At 70.4% G+C, this 19795-nt stretch overlaps 1 protein-coding gene across 1 annotated transcript in view; it reads left to right on the forward strand.

The window, feature by feature from the left end:
• Tmem63a (transmembrane protein 63A) overlaps positions 1 to 19404 on the forward strand; it is a 33027-nt gene extending 13623 nt beyond the window's left edge. The window contains 14 exon segments of the mRNA XM_048357567.1: positions 1366 to 1446; positions 1681 to 1804; positions 3870 to 4003; positions 5068 to 5205; positions 6140 to 6293; positions 8953 to 9059; positions 10604 to 10690; positions 12273 to 12335; positions 14222 to 14384; positions 14743 to 14848; positions 15519 to 15686; positions 17161 to 17276; positions 17612 to 17692; positions 18854 to 19404. Of these exon segments, the coding sequence (XP_048213524.1) occupies positions 1366 to 1446; positions 1681 to 1804; positions 3870 to 4003; positions 5068 to 5205; positions 6140 to 6293; positions 8953 to 9059; positions 10604 to 10690; positions 12273 to 12335; positions 14222 to 14384; positions 14743 to 14848; positions 15519 to 15686; positions 17161 to 17276; positions 17612 to 17692; positions 18854 to 19054 (1723 nt within the window). The 3' untranslated portion in view covers positions 19055 to 19404.
• Positions 19405 to 19795: the final 391 nt, after the last annotated feature.

Here is a 19795-nt window from a genome sequence, read left to right on the forward strand (position 1 = left end):
AGAGAAATTGAGTCTTTGCTGGCTCAAAGTTGAGTGTGGCTGGGGATTGAGTACCGTCCTTGGACTGGTGGTCTCTTCAGTTGTGGTCTCAGGCTGTGGTCTCTTGGGCTGTGGTCTCTTGGGCTGTGGTCTTGAACTGTGGTCTCTCCGACTGTGGTCTTGGGCTGTGTTCTCTCCGACTGTGGTTTTGGGCTGTGGTCTCTTAGGCTGCAGTCTCGGGCTGTGGTCTCTCGGACTGTGGTCTTGAGCTGTGATCTCTTGGGCTGTGATCTCTTGAGCCGTGGTCTTGGGCTGTGATCTCTTGGGCTGGTGGTTTCTTGAGCTGGTGATCTCTTGGGCTTTGATCTTTTGGGCTGTGGTCTTGGGCTGTGATCTTTTGGGCTGTGGTCTGTTGGGATCTGATGGATCCCTATGTCGGGGGGTTCTGGACCCCCTTCTCCCCCAATCTTCTGGGGGAGAATGTGTTGGGCCTCTGAGGACCCTTTCCCCTTCATCTCCCGGGGAAATGCCTGGGCCATTACCAGACCGCTCTAAGCTGGAGTGGGATGCTGAAGTCCCCTTCATCGCCAGCCCCTACTGACGCAGGAAGAAGACTTCAGGGAAACGCCGCGGGTGGTGGGATGCGTCTCTGCCCCCCGAGGGCGGGCCAGAGAAATTTATTACGATGACAAAGGCGGAAGGGGAAGGACTTGGGGTGACTGACTGATTGGCTGACTGGACTGCCCCAAGTGATCATGGGACTTCCTTTGTGGGCTGGGCAACCCTATCATGGTGGCAGGCACGTGTTCGCCTCCCGAGGGGCAGGGGGCTTCTTTTCCGGTTGAGGCGGAAAGGTGGGAGGGGCTCCCTCCTGCACTGTCCCAGGGCTGGGGGAAGGGCAGCGACTTGCTCTTGGCGCCCTTCCCCCACCAAGGCCAAAACAGTCCCCAACAGTGGTCTTTTGGGCTGTGGTCTTGGGTTGTAGTCTTTTGGGCTGTGGTCTCGGGCTGTGATCTCTTGAGCTGTGGTCTCGGGCTGTGATCCTTGGGCTGGTGGTTTCTTGAGCTGGTGATCTCTTGGGCTTTGATCTCTTGGGCTGTGGTCTTGGGCTGTGGTCTTGGGCTGTGGTATTTTGGGCTGTGGTCTTGGGCTGTGGTATTTTGGGCTGTGGTCTCGGGCTGTGGTCTCTCAGACTGTGGTCTTGAGCTGTGATCTCTTGGGCTGTGGTCTTTTGGGCTGTGGTCTTGGGTTGTGGTCTTTTGGGCTGTGGTCTCTCAGACTGTGGTCTTGAGCTGTGATCTCTTGCGCTGGTGGTTTGTTGAGCTGGTGATCTCTTGGGCTTTGATCTCTTGGGCTGTGGTCTCTCAGTGGCTCCTCCCTTCCCAGGAACGCATACATCACCTGTGAGGTGGCTGATGTCCAGCTGTGCTATGACGTGGCCAAGCTGATCTACCTGTGCAGAGAGAGGTAAGGGGGATGGCCACGCCTGTTTGCTGGCCGGGAACTCTGCAGCCCCTTGCCCCTGCTTCTTGTGGGCCTGGCACCCTTCCAGTGAGAAGGGCAGCGCAGCCCGGCCGGGCCCCGGGCCGGCCCCCAGAGCTGGTCCCGTCGTTGTGGTGTCCAGTGGCTGGCTGAGGCCTGACCCTGAGCTAGAGGACCACGAGTCTGTGTGCCATCCCACCCTCCTCCCCCCCCCCCCAGGAGGAAGACGGAGAAGAGCCTGGCCTACTACACAAACCTCCAGGCACAGACGGGCCGGCCAGCATTCATCAACCCCAGGACCTGCGGCCATTTCTGCTGCTGCGAAGTGCAGGGCTGTGAGCGGGTGAGTGTGTCGGGCAGGTGTAATGGGAGTCTGGAAGGGAGGGTGCGAGTGCACGGGGGTTATGGTGCGTGAGCCTGTGGTGAGCGGGCGGGGTGTGAGCAGGGTGCGGGTTGCAGAGCGGCGGGGTGTGAGCAGGGCGCGGGGGTGTGAGCAGGGCGCGGGGGTGTGAGCAGGGCGCGGGGGTGTGAGCAGGGCGCGGGGGTGTGAGCAGGGCGCGGGGATGTGAGCAGGGCGCGGGGGTGTGAGCAGGGCGCGGGTTGCAGAGCGGCGGGGTGAGCAGGGCGCGGGGGTGTGAGCAGGGCACGGGGATGTGAGCAGGGCGCGGGGGTGTGAGCAGGGCGCGGGTTGCAGAGCGGCGGGGTGAGCAGGGCGCGGGTTGCAGAGCGGCGGGGTGAGCAGGGCGCGGGTTGCAGAGCGGCGGGGTGAGCAGGGCGCGGGGTGCAGAGCGGCGGGGTGAGCAGGGCGCGGGTGCAGAGCGGCGGGGTGAGCAGGGCGCGGGGTGCAGAGCGGCGGGGTGAGCAGGGCGCGGGGTGCAGAGCGGCGGGGTGAGCAGGGCGCGGGTTGCAGAGCGGCGGGTGAGCAGGGCGCGGGGGTGTGAGCAGGGCGCGGGTTGCAGAGCGGCGGGGTGAGCAGGGCGCGGGTTGCAGAGCGGCGGGGTGAGCAGGGCGCGGGGTGCAGAGCGGCGGGGTGAGCAGGGCGCGGGGTGCAGAGCGGCGGGGTGAGCAGGGCGCGGGTTGCAGAGCCGCGGGGTGAGCAGGGCGCGGGGTGCAGAGCGGCGGGGTGAGCAGGGCGCGGGTTGCAGAGCGTCGGGGTGAGCAGGGCGCGGGGTGCAGAGCGGCGGGGTGAGCAGGGCGCGGGGGTGTGAGCAGGGCGCGGGTTGCAGAGCGGCGGGGTGAGCAGGGCGCGGGTTGCAGAGCCGCGGGGTGAGCAGGGCGCGGGGTGCAGAGCGGCGGGGTGAGCAGGGCGCGGGGTGCAGAGCGGCGGGGTGAGCAGGGCGCGGGGTGCAGAGCGGCGGGGTGAGCAGGGCGCGGGGTGCAGAGCGGGGGTGTGAGCAGGGCGCGGGTTGCAGAGCGGCGGGGTGAGCAGGGCGCGGGGGTGTGAGCAGGGCGCGGGTTGCAGAGCGGCGGGGTGAGCAGGGCGCGGGTTGCAGAGCGGCGGGGTGAGCAGGGCGCGGGTTGCAGAGCGGCGGGGTGAGCAGGGCGCGGGGGTGTGAGCAGGGCGTGGGTTGCAGAGCGGCGGTGTGAGCAGGGCGCGGGGGTGTGAGCAGGGTTCGGGTTGCAGAGCGGGCGGGGTGTGAGCAGGGCGCGGGTTGCAGAGCGGCGGGGTGAGCAGGGCGCGGGTTGCAGAGCGGCGGGGTGAGCAGGGCGCGGGGGTGTGAGCAGGGCGCGGGTTGCAGAGCGGCGGTGTGAGCAGGGCGCGGGTTGCAGAGCGGCGGGGTGTGAGCAGGGCGCGGGTTGCAGAGCGGCGGGGTGAGCAGGGCGCGGGTTGCAGAGCGGCGGGGTGAGCAGGGCGCGGGTTGCAGAGCGGCGGGGTGAGCAGGGCGCGGGTTGCAGAGCGGCGGGGTGAGCAGGGCGCGGGTTGCAGAGCGGCGGGGTGAGCAGGGCGCGGGTTGCAGAGCGGCGGGGTGAGCAGGGCGCGGGGGTGTGAGCAGGGCGTGGGTTGCAGAGCGGCGGGGTGAGCAGGGCGCGGGTTGCAGAGCGGCGGGGTGAGCAGGGCGCGGGGGTGTGAGCAGGGCGTGGGTTGCAGAGCGGCGGGGTGAGCAGGGCGCGGGTTGCAGAGCGGCGGGGTGAGCAGGGCGCGGGGGTGTGAGCAGGGCGTGGGTTGCAGAGCGGCGGGGTGAGCAGGGCGCGGGGGTGTGAGCAGGGCGTGGGTTGCAGAGCGGCGGTGTGAGCAGGGCGCGGGGGTGTGAGCAGGGTTCGGGTTGCAGAGCGGGCGGGGTGTGAGCAGGGCGCGGGTTGCAGAGCGGCGGGGTGAGCAGGGCGCGGGTTGCAGAGCGGCGGGGTGAGCAGGGCGCGGGTTGCAGAGCGGCGGGTGAGGCGCAGTGGCTGTGGGGTCCCTTCTGCAGGAGGATGCCATCTCCTACTACGCGCGCGTGCAGGCCCAGCTGCTGGGGCAGATCGGGGAGGAGCAGCGCCTGGTGCAGGGCCGGCCCCTGGGGATGGCCTTCGTCACCTTCCGGGACCAGGCCATGGCCACCTAGTGAGTGCGGTGCCCTGCCCTCCCTCCGCCCAGCCGGGCCCCGGGGGCGGGGAGGGGGGCGGGGCGGGGGGCGGGGCCCGGTGCCCGCTGCCTCTGGGCATTGCCCCGGGCTTCTTGACGGAGGTCCAGGCTGGGAGGCCAGCGGGAAGAGGAAATCCCACCAAGTCTGTACCCAGCCAGGGGCCTGGCCCTGGGTCCTTCCTGTGAGGCCAGAGGGGGCGGAGCGATGGAGGGAGGGGCGGAGTCAGGGAGGAGGGGCGGAGTTAGGGAGGGAGGGGCGGAGTCAGGGAGGGAGGGGCGGAGTCAGGGAGGAGGGGCGGAGTCAGGGAGGAGGGGCGGAGTCAGGGAGGAGGGGCGGAGTCAGGGAGGGAGGGGCGGAGTCAGAGAGGGGGCGGAGTCAGGGAGGAGGGGCGGAGTCAGGGAAGGGCGGAGTCAGGGAGGAGGGGCGAAGTCAGGGAGGAGGGGCGGAGTCAGGGAGAGAGGGTGGAGTCAGGGAGGAGGGGCGGAGTCAGGGAGGAGGGGCGGAGTCAGGGAGAGAGGGTGGAGTCAGGGAGGGAGGGGCGGAGTCAGAGAGGGGGCGGAGTCAGGGAGGAGGGGCGGAGTCAGGAAGGGCGGAGTCAGGAGGAGGGGCAGAGTCAGGGATGAGGGGCGGAGTCAGGGAGAGAGGGTGGAGTCAGGGAGGAGGGGGTGGAGTGATGGAGGGAGGGAGAGCCCTGGGGGCGGGTTGGGAACAGGCGGGCCTGTGCACTGACACCTCACATTACTCCAGGCTCATGGGGCTACGTGTGCGCGTGTGCGTGTGTGTGCACGAGTGTGCGCGTGCGAGTGCGTGTGTGTGCAGCCCCCTCCCCCCCCGGGGAGCGCTGCGCGGGGCAGAGCCGACAGCACAGGAACTGGAATCAGGCGCCAAACCTCACTCGTGAGCCTCATTCCCCCTGGAAAACAGGAGTGGGGTCCCTGCCCCCTGGGGTTAGGCAGCCCCACGGGGTTACCCAGCCCCGCGCCTCGGGGCGCTGACGGCAGGGGTCCCCCCTCGTGGGCCTGACCTCGGTCCTGTTCCCCAGCATCCTGAAGGACTTCAACGCCTGCAAGTGTCAGGGCCTGGCCTGCAAGGGGGAGCCGCAGCCGTCCCCCCACAGCAGGGAGCTCTGCACCGCCAGGTGGACGGTGGCCTTCGCCAGCTACCCCGAGGACGTCTGCTGGTGAGCCTGCCTGCCGCTGGCTGCGGAGGGGAAGCCCAGGCCCGGGCTCCGGCGGGGGGGCTGCCCTGTCCCCCTGTCCTGCCTGGCCTGGCTGCCGTCTGCCCCCCGCCCCGCCTGTCGCTCCTGACGCGTGGTCTGAGCCGTGTCCTCAAGGGACTGCTGGGTCACCGCGGGCTCTCTAGTGGCCCTGTTAAGAAAGAAAAGTAATACTCACCTTAATAATGCAGTTCTTCCAGAATTGCTAAAATATTACATATGAGCGTGTAATATTTTAAATTTAGACCTTATTTCTTGGCCCCAGGCCCTGGCCAGAAACCCACCTTTTTTTTTTTTTAAAGCAGTCCAGGGCCTTATGCTTGAGCCACATGTTTGAGCCCTGTTTGCTCTGCCTTTAGAGCCGCGTGTTCATGCCTGACTGTGGCCCTCTGAATTTTGCCTTCTGAGTAGCTGGGCTAATAGGCCAGTGCCACCGCACCCAGTGGCTCAGGGCCTGGCCACTGAGCTCTTGCTAGCGCTCTGCCGCTTGAGCCGGTGATCCACTTCAGCTGTTTTGGTACTTATTTGGAGATGGGACTCTGGCACACTTTTCCTGCCCAGGCTGGCCTCCTGAGGTGCCTGGGCTGCGCAGGCGTTCATGGTGCCTCTAGTGGGTTCTCGTGGTGTTTCTGTGCGGGTCTGGGCCCCAGTTCCTGGCCAGAAAACCACCTAAGCACTGAGCAGCAGAGTCCCTCTGGTTCCCGGGGGCTGGAAACCTGGCTCTTACAGCTGCAGGCCAGGCAGAGAAGTTGCCCTTGCTCTTGAGGCCCGCACAGCCAGTCTCCTGCCCGCCCTGCTGGCCCGCATCTCCTTGGGACCCATGCCAGCCCCGGGCATAGGGGGGCGGGGGCGGGCGGCCCCCCCCGGAGCTGAGCCCCGGCCTCGCCCTCTCCTGCAGGAAGAACCTGTCCGTCCAGGGCCTCCGCTGGTGGCTGCAGTGGCTGGGCATCAACCTCGCCCTCTTCCTGGTGCTGTTTTTCCTGACCACACCCTCCATCATCCTGTCTACCATGGACAAGTTCAACGTCACCAGACCCATCCACGCGCTGAACGTGAGTGGCTGCCCGGTCCGGAAGGCTCGTGGGGGGGGGGGCGCGTGGCTCACGTCCACAGACGGGCCCCGGGGAGAACCGCGTCGCGCACGCTCCCTTCGTGGGAGCGCCCCACCTGCTCCGCTAGAGGGACTCGAGCCCCACTCCTGGCTCTGCCCTCCCCGCTGTGACCGCGGAGGCTCCGTCTCTCCTCAGGTGGCTGAGTTGAAGCACCTGTCACGGGAGGGGTGCACCCGCGAGCTGGGGGGTGGCGAGGCTGCACGCTGCCTCCGTGGAGCGCGGAAGCCGTGCAGGCTCTGGCCACGGCCACGCGGCCCGGGGTTCCGCCCCAGGGACGGGGACAGGCCTGTGCTGCCAGGGCAGCGGGCCTGCTGCTTCAGTCCCCCGTTCTCCATTTTACATAGCCGACCTTCTTCCTTCATTCTTTGTGAGTTCACTTTGGGGCGTGTGTGCGTGTGTGTGTACGTGCATGTGCACAAACACGCGTGCGCCAGTACCAGGGCTTGCACTCTGGACTTGGGTGCTGTCCCTGAGCTAGCCTTCTGCTCCACTCCAGCTTTCTGGTGGTTAACTGGAGACAGGAGTCTCGTGCACTTTGCTGTCAGGTCTGGCCTTGACCCTCAACCCTAGCCTCCCTCTCCCGGTAGCCAGGATTACAGGGGTGACCACCAGGACCCCGCTCATTTCGGATTTTTTCCCCAGAATTTTTCTTTTTCTTCACTGGTCTGAGATTGGGACTCGAGCTTGGTAGCTGATGCTTTTGCTCACTGGCTGGCACTCTACCAACCGAGCCGCCTTCCAACCCCGCAGATCTTCCTTGAATTGCCACATCTCCACACATGCGTAGCATTTCCCATCACGCTCCCCCTCCCCTCCTTAGAAAAATACCACCTCCTTCTTTCCTCATGTGTGTGTGTGTGTGTGTGTGTGTGTGTAAAGCACAGCCCCTCACTCTGTCCCTTTGCCTCCCTCCTCCCACCGGTGCCTGTGCACCACAGAGGCCGTTTGAAGTATTTCCGGTGTATGATAATGGCACCACGGAGTTTCATGGTGATATTTCCCACATCCGCTTGAGTTCTTTAGTGCAGAGGAAGAATTTCATCTGGGGCTATAGCTCAGGGGTACAGTGGGTACTTAGCCTATATGGGGCCCCGGCTTCTATCCACAGCATCAGCTAAAAAAAAAAAAAAATAGCTGGCAGTGGTGGCTCACACCGGTCACCCTAGCTACTGAGGAGGCTGAGCTCTGAGGATCGCAGTTCAAAGCCAGCCCTGGCAGGAAGGTCTGTCAGACTCTTATCTTCAATTCACCACCAGGAAACTGGAAGTGGCGCTGTGGCTCAAAGTAATAGAGTGCTAGCCTTGAGCAAAAGAACTCAGCGACAGTACCCAGACCCTGAGTTTAAGCCCCACAACCGAGAAAATAAATAAATAAATAAAAGTAAAGCATAGTTGGGAGCTGGTGGCTCGCACCTGTGACCCTGGCTGCTCAGGAGGCTGCGGTCTGAGGATCACCGTTTGAAGCCAGCCTGAACAGAAAACTCGGTGAGACTCTTATTTCCAGTTAACCATCGAAGAGCCAGAACTGGAGTATGGCGCAGTGACAGAGAACCAGCCTTGAGCTTTAGAAAAGCTGAGTGAGCACAGGGGGCCCTGAGCTCAGGCCCCTGTGCCGGTACGCGTGCCTGTGCACGCGTGCGCACACACACACACACCAAGAACTTACATACTCACAAAGCCATTCCCAACGTAGAACTTCCTTAGCTTCATACCCCTGGGTCTTTGACAGTTGGCCTGCTCTCATGTAGGACTCTTTCCACGTGAGCCCGTCACACTGAGTGATTGACGGGTTGCGGTGCCGGGGACCAGGCCCGGGGCCCCGAGCAGAGGACAGGCACGTGGCCACCAGCTGGCCGCCACCCAGCCGACCCTCGCTTCTCAGAATGTGTTCCTGTCCTTCCATCCCTGACAGCCAGCGGCAGGCTCGGCGTGGCGCAGAGTCAGCGTGCACGTGGGGTTGGCGTGGGGTTGGCGTGCACGCAGGGGAGGTACACACAGGCGTGGCACCGAGCGCCCAGCACCCTGGCGAGCTGTGCTGGGCCCGCGGGCGCCGTGTGGGCGGCGGGCGGGGCGGGAGTCCGCGTGGCTTCACTTTCCCTGTGGAAAGTGCGGGTTTCCGCGGGCGGTGCCTGGCCGGACTCATCGGGGCTGCAGAGGCGGGGTCTCCGCAGGTGACATTCTGTCGCCGTGAAGCCATGGGTGTGTCCCCCCAGCACGGGGGCCGCCCCCCGGCACCCCATTCTGTCGCCGTGAAGCTATGGGTGTGTCCCCCCAGCACGGGGGCCGCCCCCCGGCACCCCATTCTGTCGCCGTGAAGCTATGGGTGTGTCCCCCCAGCACGGGGGCCGCCCCCCGGCACCCCATTCTGTCGCCGTGAAGCTATGGGTGTGTCCCCCCGGCACCCCATTCTGTCGCCGTGAAGCTATGGGTGTGTCCCCCCAGCACGGGGGCCGCCCCCCGGCACCCCATTCTGTCGCCGTGAAGCTATGGGTGTGTCCCCCCAGCACGGGGGCCGCCCCCCGGCACCCCACACGGGTTCTGGGGGACCCCGCGAGCCCGGGCTGCCCCGCTGACTGCCTGACGGGGATCTTGTCTCTCAGAACCCAGTCATCAGCCAGTTCTTCCCGACGCTGCTCCTCTGGTCCTTTTCCGCCTTGCTCCCGTCCATCGTCTATTACTCCACGCTGCTGGAGCGCCACTGGACCAAGTGAGTGAGCGCCCGCGCCGGGGCGGCCGTGAGGGCCAGGGCTGCGGGCGGGCGGGGGGCGGGGGCGGGGCTCCGCGGGCACAGGGCGGGCGGGGCCCCGCGGGCACAGGGCGGGCGGGGGCGGGGCTCCGCGGGCACAGGGCGGGCGGGGGGCGGGGCCCCGCGGGCACAGGGCGGGCGGGGGCGGGGCTCCGCGGGCGCACGGCGGGCGGGGGGCGGGGCCCCGCGGGCACAGGGCGGGCGGGGGCGGGGCTCCGCGGGCACAGGGCGGGCGGGGGCGGGGCCCCGCGGGCGCACGGCGGGCGGGGGCGGGGCCCCGCGGGCACAGGGCGGGCGGGGGCGGGGCCCCGCGGGCACAGGGCGGGCGGGGGCGGGGCTCCGCGGGCACAGGGCGGGCGGGGGCGGGGCTCCGCGGGCACAGGGCGGGCGGGGGCGGGGCTCCGCGGGCACAGGGCGGGCGGGGGCGGGCGGGGGCGGGGCTCCGCGGGCACAGGGCGGGCGGGGGCGGGGCCCCGCGGGCACAGGGCGGGCGGGGGCGGGGCTCCGCGGGCACAGGGCGGGCGGGGGCGGGGCCCCGCGGGCGCACGGCGGGCGGGGGCGGGGCCCCGCGGGCACAGGGCGGGCGGGGGCGGGGCTCCGCGGGCACAGGGCGGGCGGGGGCGGGGCTCCGCGGGCACACGGCGGGCGGGGGCGGGGCCCCGCGGGCACAGGGCGGGCGGGGGCGGGGCTCCGCGGGCGCACGGCGGGCGGGGGGCGGGGCTCCGCGGGCACAGGGCGGGCGGGGGCGGGGCTCCGTGGGCACAGGGCGGGCGGGGGCGGGGCTCCGCGGGCACAGGGCGGGCGGGGGCGGGGCTCCGCGGGCACAGGGCGGGCGGGGGCGGGGCTCCGCGGGCACAGGGCGGGCGGGGGCGGGGCTCCGCGGGCACAGGGCGGGCGGGGGCGGGGCTCCGCGGGCACAGGGCGGGCGGGGGCGGGCGGGGGCGGGGCTCCGCGGGCACAGGGCGGGCGGGGGCGGGGCCCCGCGGGCACAGGGCGGGCGGGGGCGGGGCTCCGCGGGCACAGGGCGGGCGGGGGCGGGGCCCCGCGGGCGCACGGCGGGCGGGGGCGGGGCCCCGCGGGCACAGGGCGGGCGGGGGCGGGGCTCCGCGGGCACAGGGCGGGCGGGGGCGGGGCTCCGCGGGCACACGGCGGGCGGGGGCGGGGCCCCGCGGGCACAGGGCGGGCGGGGGCGGGGCTCCGCGGGCGCACGGCGGGCGGGGGCGGGGCTCCGCGGGCACAGGGCGGGCGGGGGCGGGGCTCCGTGGGCACAGGGCGGGCGGGGGCGGGGCTCCGCGGGCACAGGGCGGGCGGGGGCGGGGCTCCGCGGGCACAGGGCGGGCGGGGGCGGGGCGGGCGGGGGCGGGGGCGGGGCTCCGCGGGCACAGGGCGGGCGGGGGCGGGGCTCCGCGGGCACACGGCGGGCGGGCACAGGGCGGGCGGGGGCGGGGTCCGGGAGGGCACTGGGCACACTCGCACACCCGGCGCTCACCCCTGACTCCCTGCAGGTCCGGAGAGAACTGGATCATGATGAGCAAGGTGTACACATTCCTGATCTTCATGGTGCTGATCCTGCCGTCGCTGGGCCTCACCAGGTATCGCCCCCCCCAGCCCCCCCCCAGGACAGACGGAAACGCCCGGCACGGGCGCCCTGCGCCACTGAGGCTGCAGCGTGCTGATCACACATTGGAAATGTGATCCTCAAAAGAAAAGAGGGAAGCGGTGCGGTGGCTCACACCTGTAACCCCGCCACCCCTGGAACCCCGGCCACCGCTAACCCCGGCCACCGCTAACCCCGGCCACACCTGTAACCCAGCCACCCCTGTAACCCCAGCCACCCCTGCAACCCCGGCCACCCCTGGAACCCCAGCCACCCCTGTAACCCCGGCCACCCCTGTAACCCAGCCACCCCTGTAACCCCGGCCACCGCTAACCCCGGCCACCCCTGGAACCCCGCCACCCCTGGAACCCCGGCCACCCCTGGAACCCCGGCCACCGCTAACCCCGGCCACCCCTGTAACCCCAGCCACACCTGTAACCCAGCCACACCTGTAACCCCGGCCACCCCTGTAACCCCGGCCACCCCTGTAACCCCGCCACCCCTGTAACCCCGCCACCCCTGTAACCCCGGCCACCCCTGTAACCCCGGCCACCCCTGTAACCCCGGCCACCCCTGTAACCCCGCCACCCCTGGAACCCCGGCCACACCTGTAACCCGGCCACCCCTGTAACTCCAGCACACCTGTAACCCCGGCCACCCCTGCAACCCCGGCCACCCCGCCACCCCTGTAACCCCGCCACCCCTGGAACCCCGGCCACCCCTGTAACCCCGCCACCCCTGGAACCCCAGCCACCCCTGTAACCCAGCCACCCCTGTAACCCCGCCACCCCTGTAACCCCGGCCACCCCTGTAACCCAGCCACCGCTGTAACCCCAGCCACTCGGGGGGTGGGGGTCACAGGTCAAGGGCAGCCCGGCAAAAAGCTTACTGAGATGCCCATCTCAACCCGAAGCCTGGTGTGCTCGTGCGCACCTGTGGCTCCAGCTAGGTTAGAGGCACAGGTAGGAGGATCCCAGTCCAGTGGAGGCCACGGGCAAACGCTCCCCACACTGACGCCCAAAGACTGGGGACAGGGCACCCCCGACACAAGGCCTGATAGAGGGGTCTACTCAGAGTGCTGTTTCTCTCGAGTCAGACAGCAAGTTCTGGACTGGACTGGAGGCTGGGGGCTGGTCACACGGGGGGGGGGGGCTGGAGGCTGGGGGATGGTCACACGGGGGGCTGGAGGCTGGGGGATGGTCACGGGGCTGGGGGATGGTCACGGGGATGGGGAATGGTCACGGGGCTGGGGGATGGTCACACAGGGGGGCTGGAGGCTGGGGGATGGTCACGGGGCTGGGGGATGGTCACGGGGATGGGGAATGGTCACGGGGCTGGGGGATGGTCACACAGGGGGGCTGGAGGCTGGGGGATGGTCACGGGGCTGGGGGATGGTCACACAGGGGGTCGCTGGAGGCTGGGATGTAACTTGGGGTGGACAGTGTCTGCTCAGCATGGGTGAGATCCTGGGTCCTAGGCTTGAGCCCTGGGGATCAAGTGGGGGGAGGAAGGGCAGGAGGGAGGGAGGAGAGGGGAAGAGGGAGGGCACTGAGGGCGGGGATTCGCTTGTTTTCCAGTCTGGACTTTTTCTTCCGGTGGCTGTTTGACAAAACGTCCTCGGAGACGTCCATCAGGCTGGAGTGAGTACGGGCCGGGTCGCGGGGGTGTGGGGGGCGCGGGGGGGCTGGGAGGCTCAGGCCGGGGCTGGGTTTGGGGAGCAGATCGTGTGTCCACTCGGGCTGGGAGCCTGGGGCGCTGTGGCCGGGACGGCGGGGCGCGGGGAGGAGAGAGACGGTGGGAGACGGCGGCTGGGCAGGAGGCGGGGGGCGGGGGCTCGGGCGGATGGGCGTCCCTTGCACTGCCACCCAGTGCCCGGGGTTCTCCAGAGGCTCTAGGCCCCCTGATGCGCGCATCGTTTTCCTTCACCATTTGTGCCCGCTGTGGGGGGGATACCGTTATTATCGGGGGACAGGCTCAGGGTGAGCGGCAGCTGAGGCTCCGCGGGGCCTGGTCGCGCCATCCTCGAGCCCCCAACACATAGCGCTCGTTTTTCCAAGAGAATGTTTCCAAGACTGCTGGCCACTGCAAGGACGGGGGTGCTATTTTGTTTGTTTGTTGGCCAGCCTGGGCCTTGAACTCGGGGCCTGAGCACTGTCCCTGGCTTCTCTTTGCTCAAGGCTAGCACTCTACCACTTGAGCCACAGCGCCACTTCCGGCTTTTTCCATCTATGTGGTGCTGGGAATCGAACCCAGGGCTTCACGTATACGAGGCAAGCACTCCACCACTAGGCCCTAGTCCCAGCCCAGTGGAGTGCTGTTTTAAGTGAGTTCTTGCTGAATGGACAGACCCAGTCTAGCCAGCAGCCCCAGGCCCATAGCCAGCCTTTGTCCCCTTGGTCTGTGACGTCTCAGGACCAGACCCAGACCCAGCGGCCAGCACTCCACCCACCCCCGTCCCCCCCCCTCCCCCACCGTCCCCCCCCCCCTCCCGCGACCTCACAGCCACACCTGGCGGGGCCCCAGCCTCCGCGGTGCCCTCGCCTGCACCCCCCCAGTGACCCCAGCCGACCCCTGGCTTCAGTGCCGAAGCGCAGCACGCAGGGCAGGGAGCCGCCAGGCCCGCGAGGCCCCCCCCACCCCCCGCCCGCCTCGGCCGCGCCCAAACGCGGGCTCCCGGCCCTGGCTTCCGCGTGGAGTCCCCTGGACTCCCCCTCCTCTCCTGACCGCCTGAGGAGGGGCCGCGAGCCCGGGCCCCACCCGCCCGTGGCATCCCAGGGCGCTTGGTCACCTGCGTGGTCCCCTCCGGCCAGGGCCCCCGGCCACTCAGCCTCAACGCCCCCCCCAACCCCAGCCGCTGCCTCCGTGAGGGGGCCCCGAGGGCACCAGCTCCTGCCTCTAAAGGGGTGCCCTGTTGGGGCCCACGGCCAGATGCCTCCCTCCCAGCCCAGGCAACTTGGTCATGGCACCGCCCCCCTCGGCGTGGGCACGGGCCCTTCTGCCCCCACCCCGGCCTCCCCTGGTCTCCTCTAGGGTCGGGCTGGGACCCCACGTGTTCCAGTTCAAAGACAGCAGTCAGCACCAGCTGCTGTCCCCACACCGCGGGCCACGCGACGGCAGTGGGGGCCTCCGCGGGGAGCACCCCCATCCGGGGAAGGCGGGGCCTCCGCGGGGAGCACCCCCATCCTCCGGGAAGGCGAGCCCTCCGCGGGGAGCACCCCCATCCTCTGGGAAGGCGGGGCCTCCGCGGGGAGCACCCCCATCCTCCGGGAAGGCGGGGCCTCCGCGGGGAGCACCCCCATCCGGGGAAGGCGGGGCCTCCGCGGGGAGCACCCCCATCCTCCGGGAAGGCGGGGCCTCCGCGGGAAGCACCTCCATCCTCTGGGGGTGGCGGGGGCCCTCAGCAGGGAGCACCCCCATCCTCCTCGCATGGACGGGAGGCGAAGGGGGAGGCCCTCAGCAGGGAGCACCCCCGGTCCTGTGGTGGGTGCTCCCTGGCTCTTGCTCACAGTCCCCCCCCTCCCCCCAGGTGTGTCTTCCTGCCGGACCAGGGCGCCTTTTTCGTGAACTACGTCATCGCCTCCGCCTTCATTGGCAACGGCTTGGAGCTGCTGCGCCTGCCCGGCCTGGTCCTCTACACCTTCCGCATGCTCATGGCCAAGACGGCCGCCGACCGCAGGAACACCAAGCAGGTGCTGCAGCCCGCCCCACCTGGGGTCACCCGCCCCCACCTGGGGTCACCCGCCCCCCACCTGGGGTCACCCGCCCCCACCTGGGGTCACCGGCCCCCACCTGGGGTCACCCGCCCCCACCTGGGGTCACCCGCCCCCACCTGGGGTCACCCGCCCCCCACCTGGGGTCACCCTGCCCCCCACCTGGGTCACCCGCCCCCACCTGGGGTCACCCGCCCCCCACCTGCTCACCCGCCCCCACCTGGGGTCACCCCCCCCACCTGGGGCTCACACCGCCCGGTGCACAGAGGGGGGGCTGGGGGAGCCCCGGGGGGGCGCCCGGGAGAGCCGGACCCCAAGTTCCCTGCTCTCCTCCCAGAACCAGGCCTTCGAGTACGAGTTTGGCGCCATGTACGCCTGGACGCTGTGCGTCTTCAGCGTCATCATGGCCTACAGCATCACCTGCCCCCTCATCGCGCCCTTCGGTGAGTGCCCGGCCCGCCGACCCCGGCACGGCGGCCGAGGGGCCCCGCGGGGTGCCCGGCCCCCCCCCCCCGGCCGGCAGGGCCCGTGTGGCGCCCGCTTCCCCGGCGTTTCCCCGTGACGGCTCCCCTGGCCTCCAGCCGTGACCTCCGCTGCTTCGTGGGGCTGGCTGGCCACGGCAGGCTCGGGACAGGCTCAGCGTGGGGAGGGGGCCCCCGCCACGGCGGCCCCCGGGGCGAGGAGGACGCTGCGGCCCAGCGCCGGGGCCGGGCCCTTGACGGCCGTCGCACGCGGTGCTGCTGAGGCCAGGAGCGGGTGGGGAGGGCGGGAGGGGGCGCGGGGCGGGGCGCCCCGGCACTGCCCCCGGCCCCGGCAGGATAGAAGGCGGCGCCCGGCTGCCGCGTCCCCTGGCGGAGGCCCCGCGCGGGGACGGGGGACCAGGCGCCTCGGTGTGCGCGTCCTCCCTGAGGCAGTCCTGGAACTCGGGGGCTCCCAGGAGACGGAGCCGGACACAGCGTTCCCGGGGTGAGGAGGAGGAGGGAGGCGCCGGGAGCCGGCGGCCAGGGCCCCGTGTGCCGGCTTCGGGGTCAGGCCACAGCCGGCCCCACCCCTAGCTCCCTGAAGGTCGTGGGGTGCTCTTGATGGGGGCTTCCCTGCTCTCCGCCCCCCCAGGCCTCATCTACATCCTGCTGAAGCACATGGTGGACCGGCACAACCTCTACTTCGCCTACCTCCCCACCAAGCTGGAGAAGAGAATCCACCTGGCCGCCGTGAACCAGGCCTTGGCGGCTCCCATCCTCTGCCTCTTCTGGCTCTTCTTCTTCTCCTTCCTGCGTCTGGGTGAGCCGCGGTGCCCACGCGGGGGTGATGCGGGGTGAGCCCCAGGCCTCCCGCACCCCGCCCCGCCCCAGCTCCTTCCCGGCGGAGCGCGGGGCCCTGCGTGGGGCCCCCGTCCTGGACGCTGGGGTGGCTGCCCTTGACCCCCCCCCCCCCCAGCACTCCAGGCCTGCCCAGAGGAGCGAGGGAGCCCCTGTGGGTTTTCTTTGGGGGCCTTTGGCGGTGGGCGAGGCAGGTCCTCGCAGAGTCGCAGAGATGGGGTAGGGAAGAGGAAAAGGCGGGGGACGGCTGGCCGGGCACCCCGACACTGCAGGGAAGGGGCCCGGCAAGGACTCGGCCAGACCAACACTGACTTGGTGTCCCAGTGCCTGAAACCTGACCCGGAGCACGGTGGCCGTCCCTCGGCCCTGTGTCCTGACCGGGAGCACGGTGGCCGTCCCTCGGCCCTGTGTCCTGACCGGGAGCACGGTGGCTGTCCCTCGGCCCTGTGTCCTGACCGGGAGCACGGTGGCCGTCCCTCGGCCCTGTGTCCTGACCGGGAGCACGGTGGCCGGTCCTCGGCCCTGTGTCCTGACCGGGAGCACGGTGGCCGGTCCTCTGCCCTGTGTCCTGACCGGGAGCACGGTGGCCGGTCCTCGGCCCTGTGTCCTGACCGGGAGCACGGTGGCCGGTCCTCTGCCCTGTGTCCTGGCCGGGAGCACGGTGGCCGTCCCTCGGCCCTGTGTCCTGACCGGGAGCACGGTGGCCGTCCCTCGGCCCTGTCCTGACCGGGAGCACGGTGGCCGTCCCTCGGCCCTGTGTCCTGACCGGGAGCACGGTGGCCGTTCCTCGGCCCTGTGTCCTGACCGGGAGCACGGTGGCCGTCCCTCGGCCCCGTGTCCTGACCGGAGCACGGTGGCCGTCCCTCGGCCCCGTGTCCTGACCGGGAGCACGGTGGCCGGTCCTCGGCCCCGTGTCCTGACCGGGAGCACGGTGGCCGGTCCTCGGCCCTGTGTCCTGACCGGGAGCACGGTGGCCGTCCCTCGGCCCCGTGTCCTGACCGGGAGCACGGTGGCCGTCCCTCGGCCCCGTGTCCTGACCGGGAGCACGGTGGCCGTCCCTCGGCCCTGTGTCCTGACCGGGAGCACGGTGGCCGTTCCTCGGCCCTGTGCTTCTGGCTGTACCCCATTTGTATGGGATGAGCTCCTGCAGATCAGGACCCCGTTGTGGAGCGGGGCTGGGGTGGGGCTGGGGAGAGGTGGAACACAGTTCCGCTGTCCGCCGGGCCCAGCCCCGTGCCGAGGGGGGGCCGGGCGGGGGCTGGGGGCCCCGTGCCGAGGGGGGGGCCGGGCGGGGGCTGGGGGCCCCGTGCCGAGGGGGGGGCCGGGCGGGGGCTGGGGGCCCCGTGCCGAGGGGGGGCCGGGCGGGGGCTGGGGGCCCCGTGCCGAGGGGGGGCCGGGCGGGGGCTCGGGGCCCCAAGGCTGGCGTCCGTCCACAGGTCTGAAGGCCCCTGCCACGCTCTTCACCTTCCTGGTGGTCCTGCTCACGATCCTGGCCTGCACTGTCTACACCTGCTTCGGGTGTTTCAAGCACCTCAGCCCTCTGAACTACAAGGTACAGGGCCCCGGGGCAGACACGCGCCCGCCACCTCCCTCCAGGGCCAGCGCTTGATGCCCGGGAAGGGCGGGCGCCGGGTGTGATGGGCATTCCCCGGTGCTTGCGCCATCTTGGGCCACCCAGAGTGTGACCCAGCCGCTCCCATTGTTGTGCGGTTAGTGTGTTTTGGAGGGGTGAGCTCAGAGAGGTCAATTCAATCTGTTTGGTTTTGGGGTGAGCCCGGGGAGGGCAGTTCGGTCTGCTTGGTTTGGGGTGCGCTCGAGGAGATGGTTTCGGTGTGTTTGGTTTTGGGGTGAGCTCAGTTCTGTCCCTGTGTCTCCTGTTACCTGCAGACAGAAGCAGCGGCCAGTGACACCGGGAGCGCGGCCGAGGCCCCGGAGCCCCCGGAGCCCCCGGAGCCCCCGCCCTTCACGGTGAGTGTCTGTCGTCCTGGTTACAAAGCCCCATCTGCTCCACCGGCCAGGGTGCTTGGCCCGCCCTTGCTAGCCGGAGTCTGCAGGTGGGAGCAGGCCAGCCCCTCCTCCACGCAGGCGCTGAGCCCGCCTCTCAGGAGCCGCAGCAGTCCCGGGAGCGCAGTCCCCGGGAGCGCAGTCCCCGGGAGCGCAGTCCCCGGGAGCGCAGTCCCCGGGAGCGCAGTCCCCGGGAGCGCAGTCCCCGGGAGCGCAGTCCCCGGGAGCGCAGTCCCCGGGAGCGCAGTCCCCGGGAGCGCAGTCCCCGGGAGCGCAGTCCCCGGGAGCGCAGTCCCCGGGAGCGCAGTCCCCGGGAGCGCAGTCCCCGGGAGCGCAGTCCCCGGGAGCGCAGTCCCGCTGGATCTCTACCATGGGGGGGTGGGGGCCCCGGCAAGGCCGCAGGTGCTGTGGTGGCCCACGGCTGGTCGTCACCAGAGCCACCACGTGATGCATGAGGCACCTGCTTCTGAGGGAGGCCCTGGGTGCCAGGCTCTCCCAGCCTCCCGCCCCGGGTGGGGCTGGATCCCAGCACCCCATCTCAGCACTTCCCTTCCCGCGAGGCCTCGCAGGGGTCGGGCGCCGTGGCCTAGCCGGCCACGAGCAAGCGGGGTGGGCGGTGGCTTAGGCCCCCCCTCCTCTACGCCTGGCACGGGGGAGATGGGCTCCGGAGCCCTCAGCTCACCGGGCCGTGCGTCTGCAGAGGAGGAAGGCTCACGGGCACCGTGCGCGGCGCGTGGCCGGAGCTCAGGCGGAGGCGGGCGGAGGCAGAGCCGCCCCAGGTTGTGTTCCTCTCCCCCAGGGAGGGGTCCCCCAGGATCCAGTGCAGTAGCTTCCTTCCCTCGGGGAGTGGAGCTGCCCTGGCCCTGCGTCCCGGTCCCCTGATGGGGAGTGGAGCTGCCCGGTCCCCGGTCCCCTGCCCCCTGCGCTGTCCTGGGGAACGGAGCCGCCCCGCTCCCCGTGACGTGGTAGTGGGGACGGTTCTGTGCAGCTGCGAGGCCGGCACAGGTGTACTTGGGTCCTGATGACTGGGCCGATGTTCGCGCTGGAGGACGGGATGGGCGGACGCTCCGGCGCCCGCTCCGGCGCCCGCCTCCCGCGAGCACTGACGCCGGCTTGTGTCCGCAGCCCTACGTGCCCCGGATCCTGGACGGTTTGGCCTCGGAGAGAACAGCCCTGTCCCTGCGTCCGCCGCAGACCTACGGCGCCGTCCGGGACACCAGCGGGGCGCTGCCCGGGCACGGATCCGGCCACCGCGTGGACGCGGCGCTCCCTGGGCTGCCCCGGAGCCCCGAGGACAGCGTGGCAAGGGCCCCCCGGGAGGCCTGAGGACGGGACGGCGTGGAGGAAGGCCCAAGGCACGCGCCACGCCCGCCACGCCACTTCTTCCCAGCTGTTTCCAGCCCCACCGTGGGGCTGGGCGCTGAGGCCTTGGGCTGCAGGAGCTAAGAACCTTTCTGCCTGCTCTCAGAAGCACTTGGGGGACGCAGGGCTGCACGTCTGTGGCTGCCGCCGGGACCCCGGCAGAGGTCACGCGTTGGACTTGGGTCCCAGCTCGATGCTGGGTCACCCCTCGAGAACCACGCGGGCTCGCCCTCTGCAGGCCCTCGGGCCTGGGCGGGGCCCCGCCGGTGCCACCCCTGCGCCTCGCGGTGGCCTGCGTCTTCTGAGGGGCTGGGGGGCGGGGCCGGGGTCGCTGCGGCAGGCAGGGGGAGTAAAGTGTCCTCGGAGCCGGGCTGGTGCTCAGCTTCTCGCTTCGCAAGGTGTGTGTGGCTCCACTTCCTCCACCCGTCCCACCTCCAGTGGGGAGCACCCGGGGCCTCCCTGGGGTTCCAGGAGGAGAGGGGAGCACCGGCCCGGGCAGGAAGCCCACCCACCCCCCTCCTCCCCTGGGTATGATCGGTCCTGGGGCTGGGCCACTATTTGCCCAGGAGCCTCCTCCCTGCTGCCCCCCGGGAGCCCCAGAGGCGCGGTGGGGTGGGGCGGGGGAAGGGCCGGGCAGTGCAGAGCTGACCCATCCGGGCCCAGCGCTCTGCAGACCTCCGGGCTCCTCCGGGGCCTGGCTGGGCT

This window comes from Perognathus longimembris, chromosome 11, assembly GCF_023159225.1.
Source record: "Perognathus longimembris pacificus isolate PPM17 chromosome 11, ASM2315922v1, whole genome shotgun sequence".
Classification (NCBI taxonomy): Eukaryota; Metazoa; Chordata; class Mammalia; order Rodentia; family Heteromyidae; genus Perognathus; species Perognathus longimembris.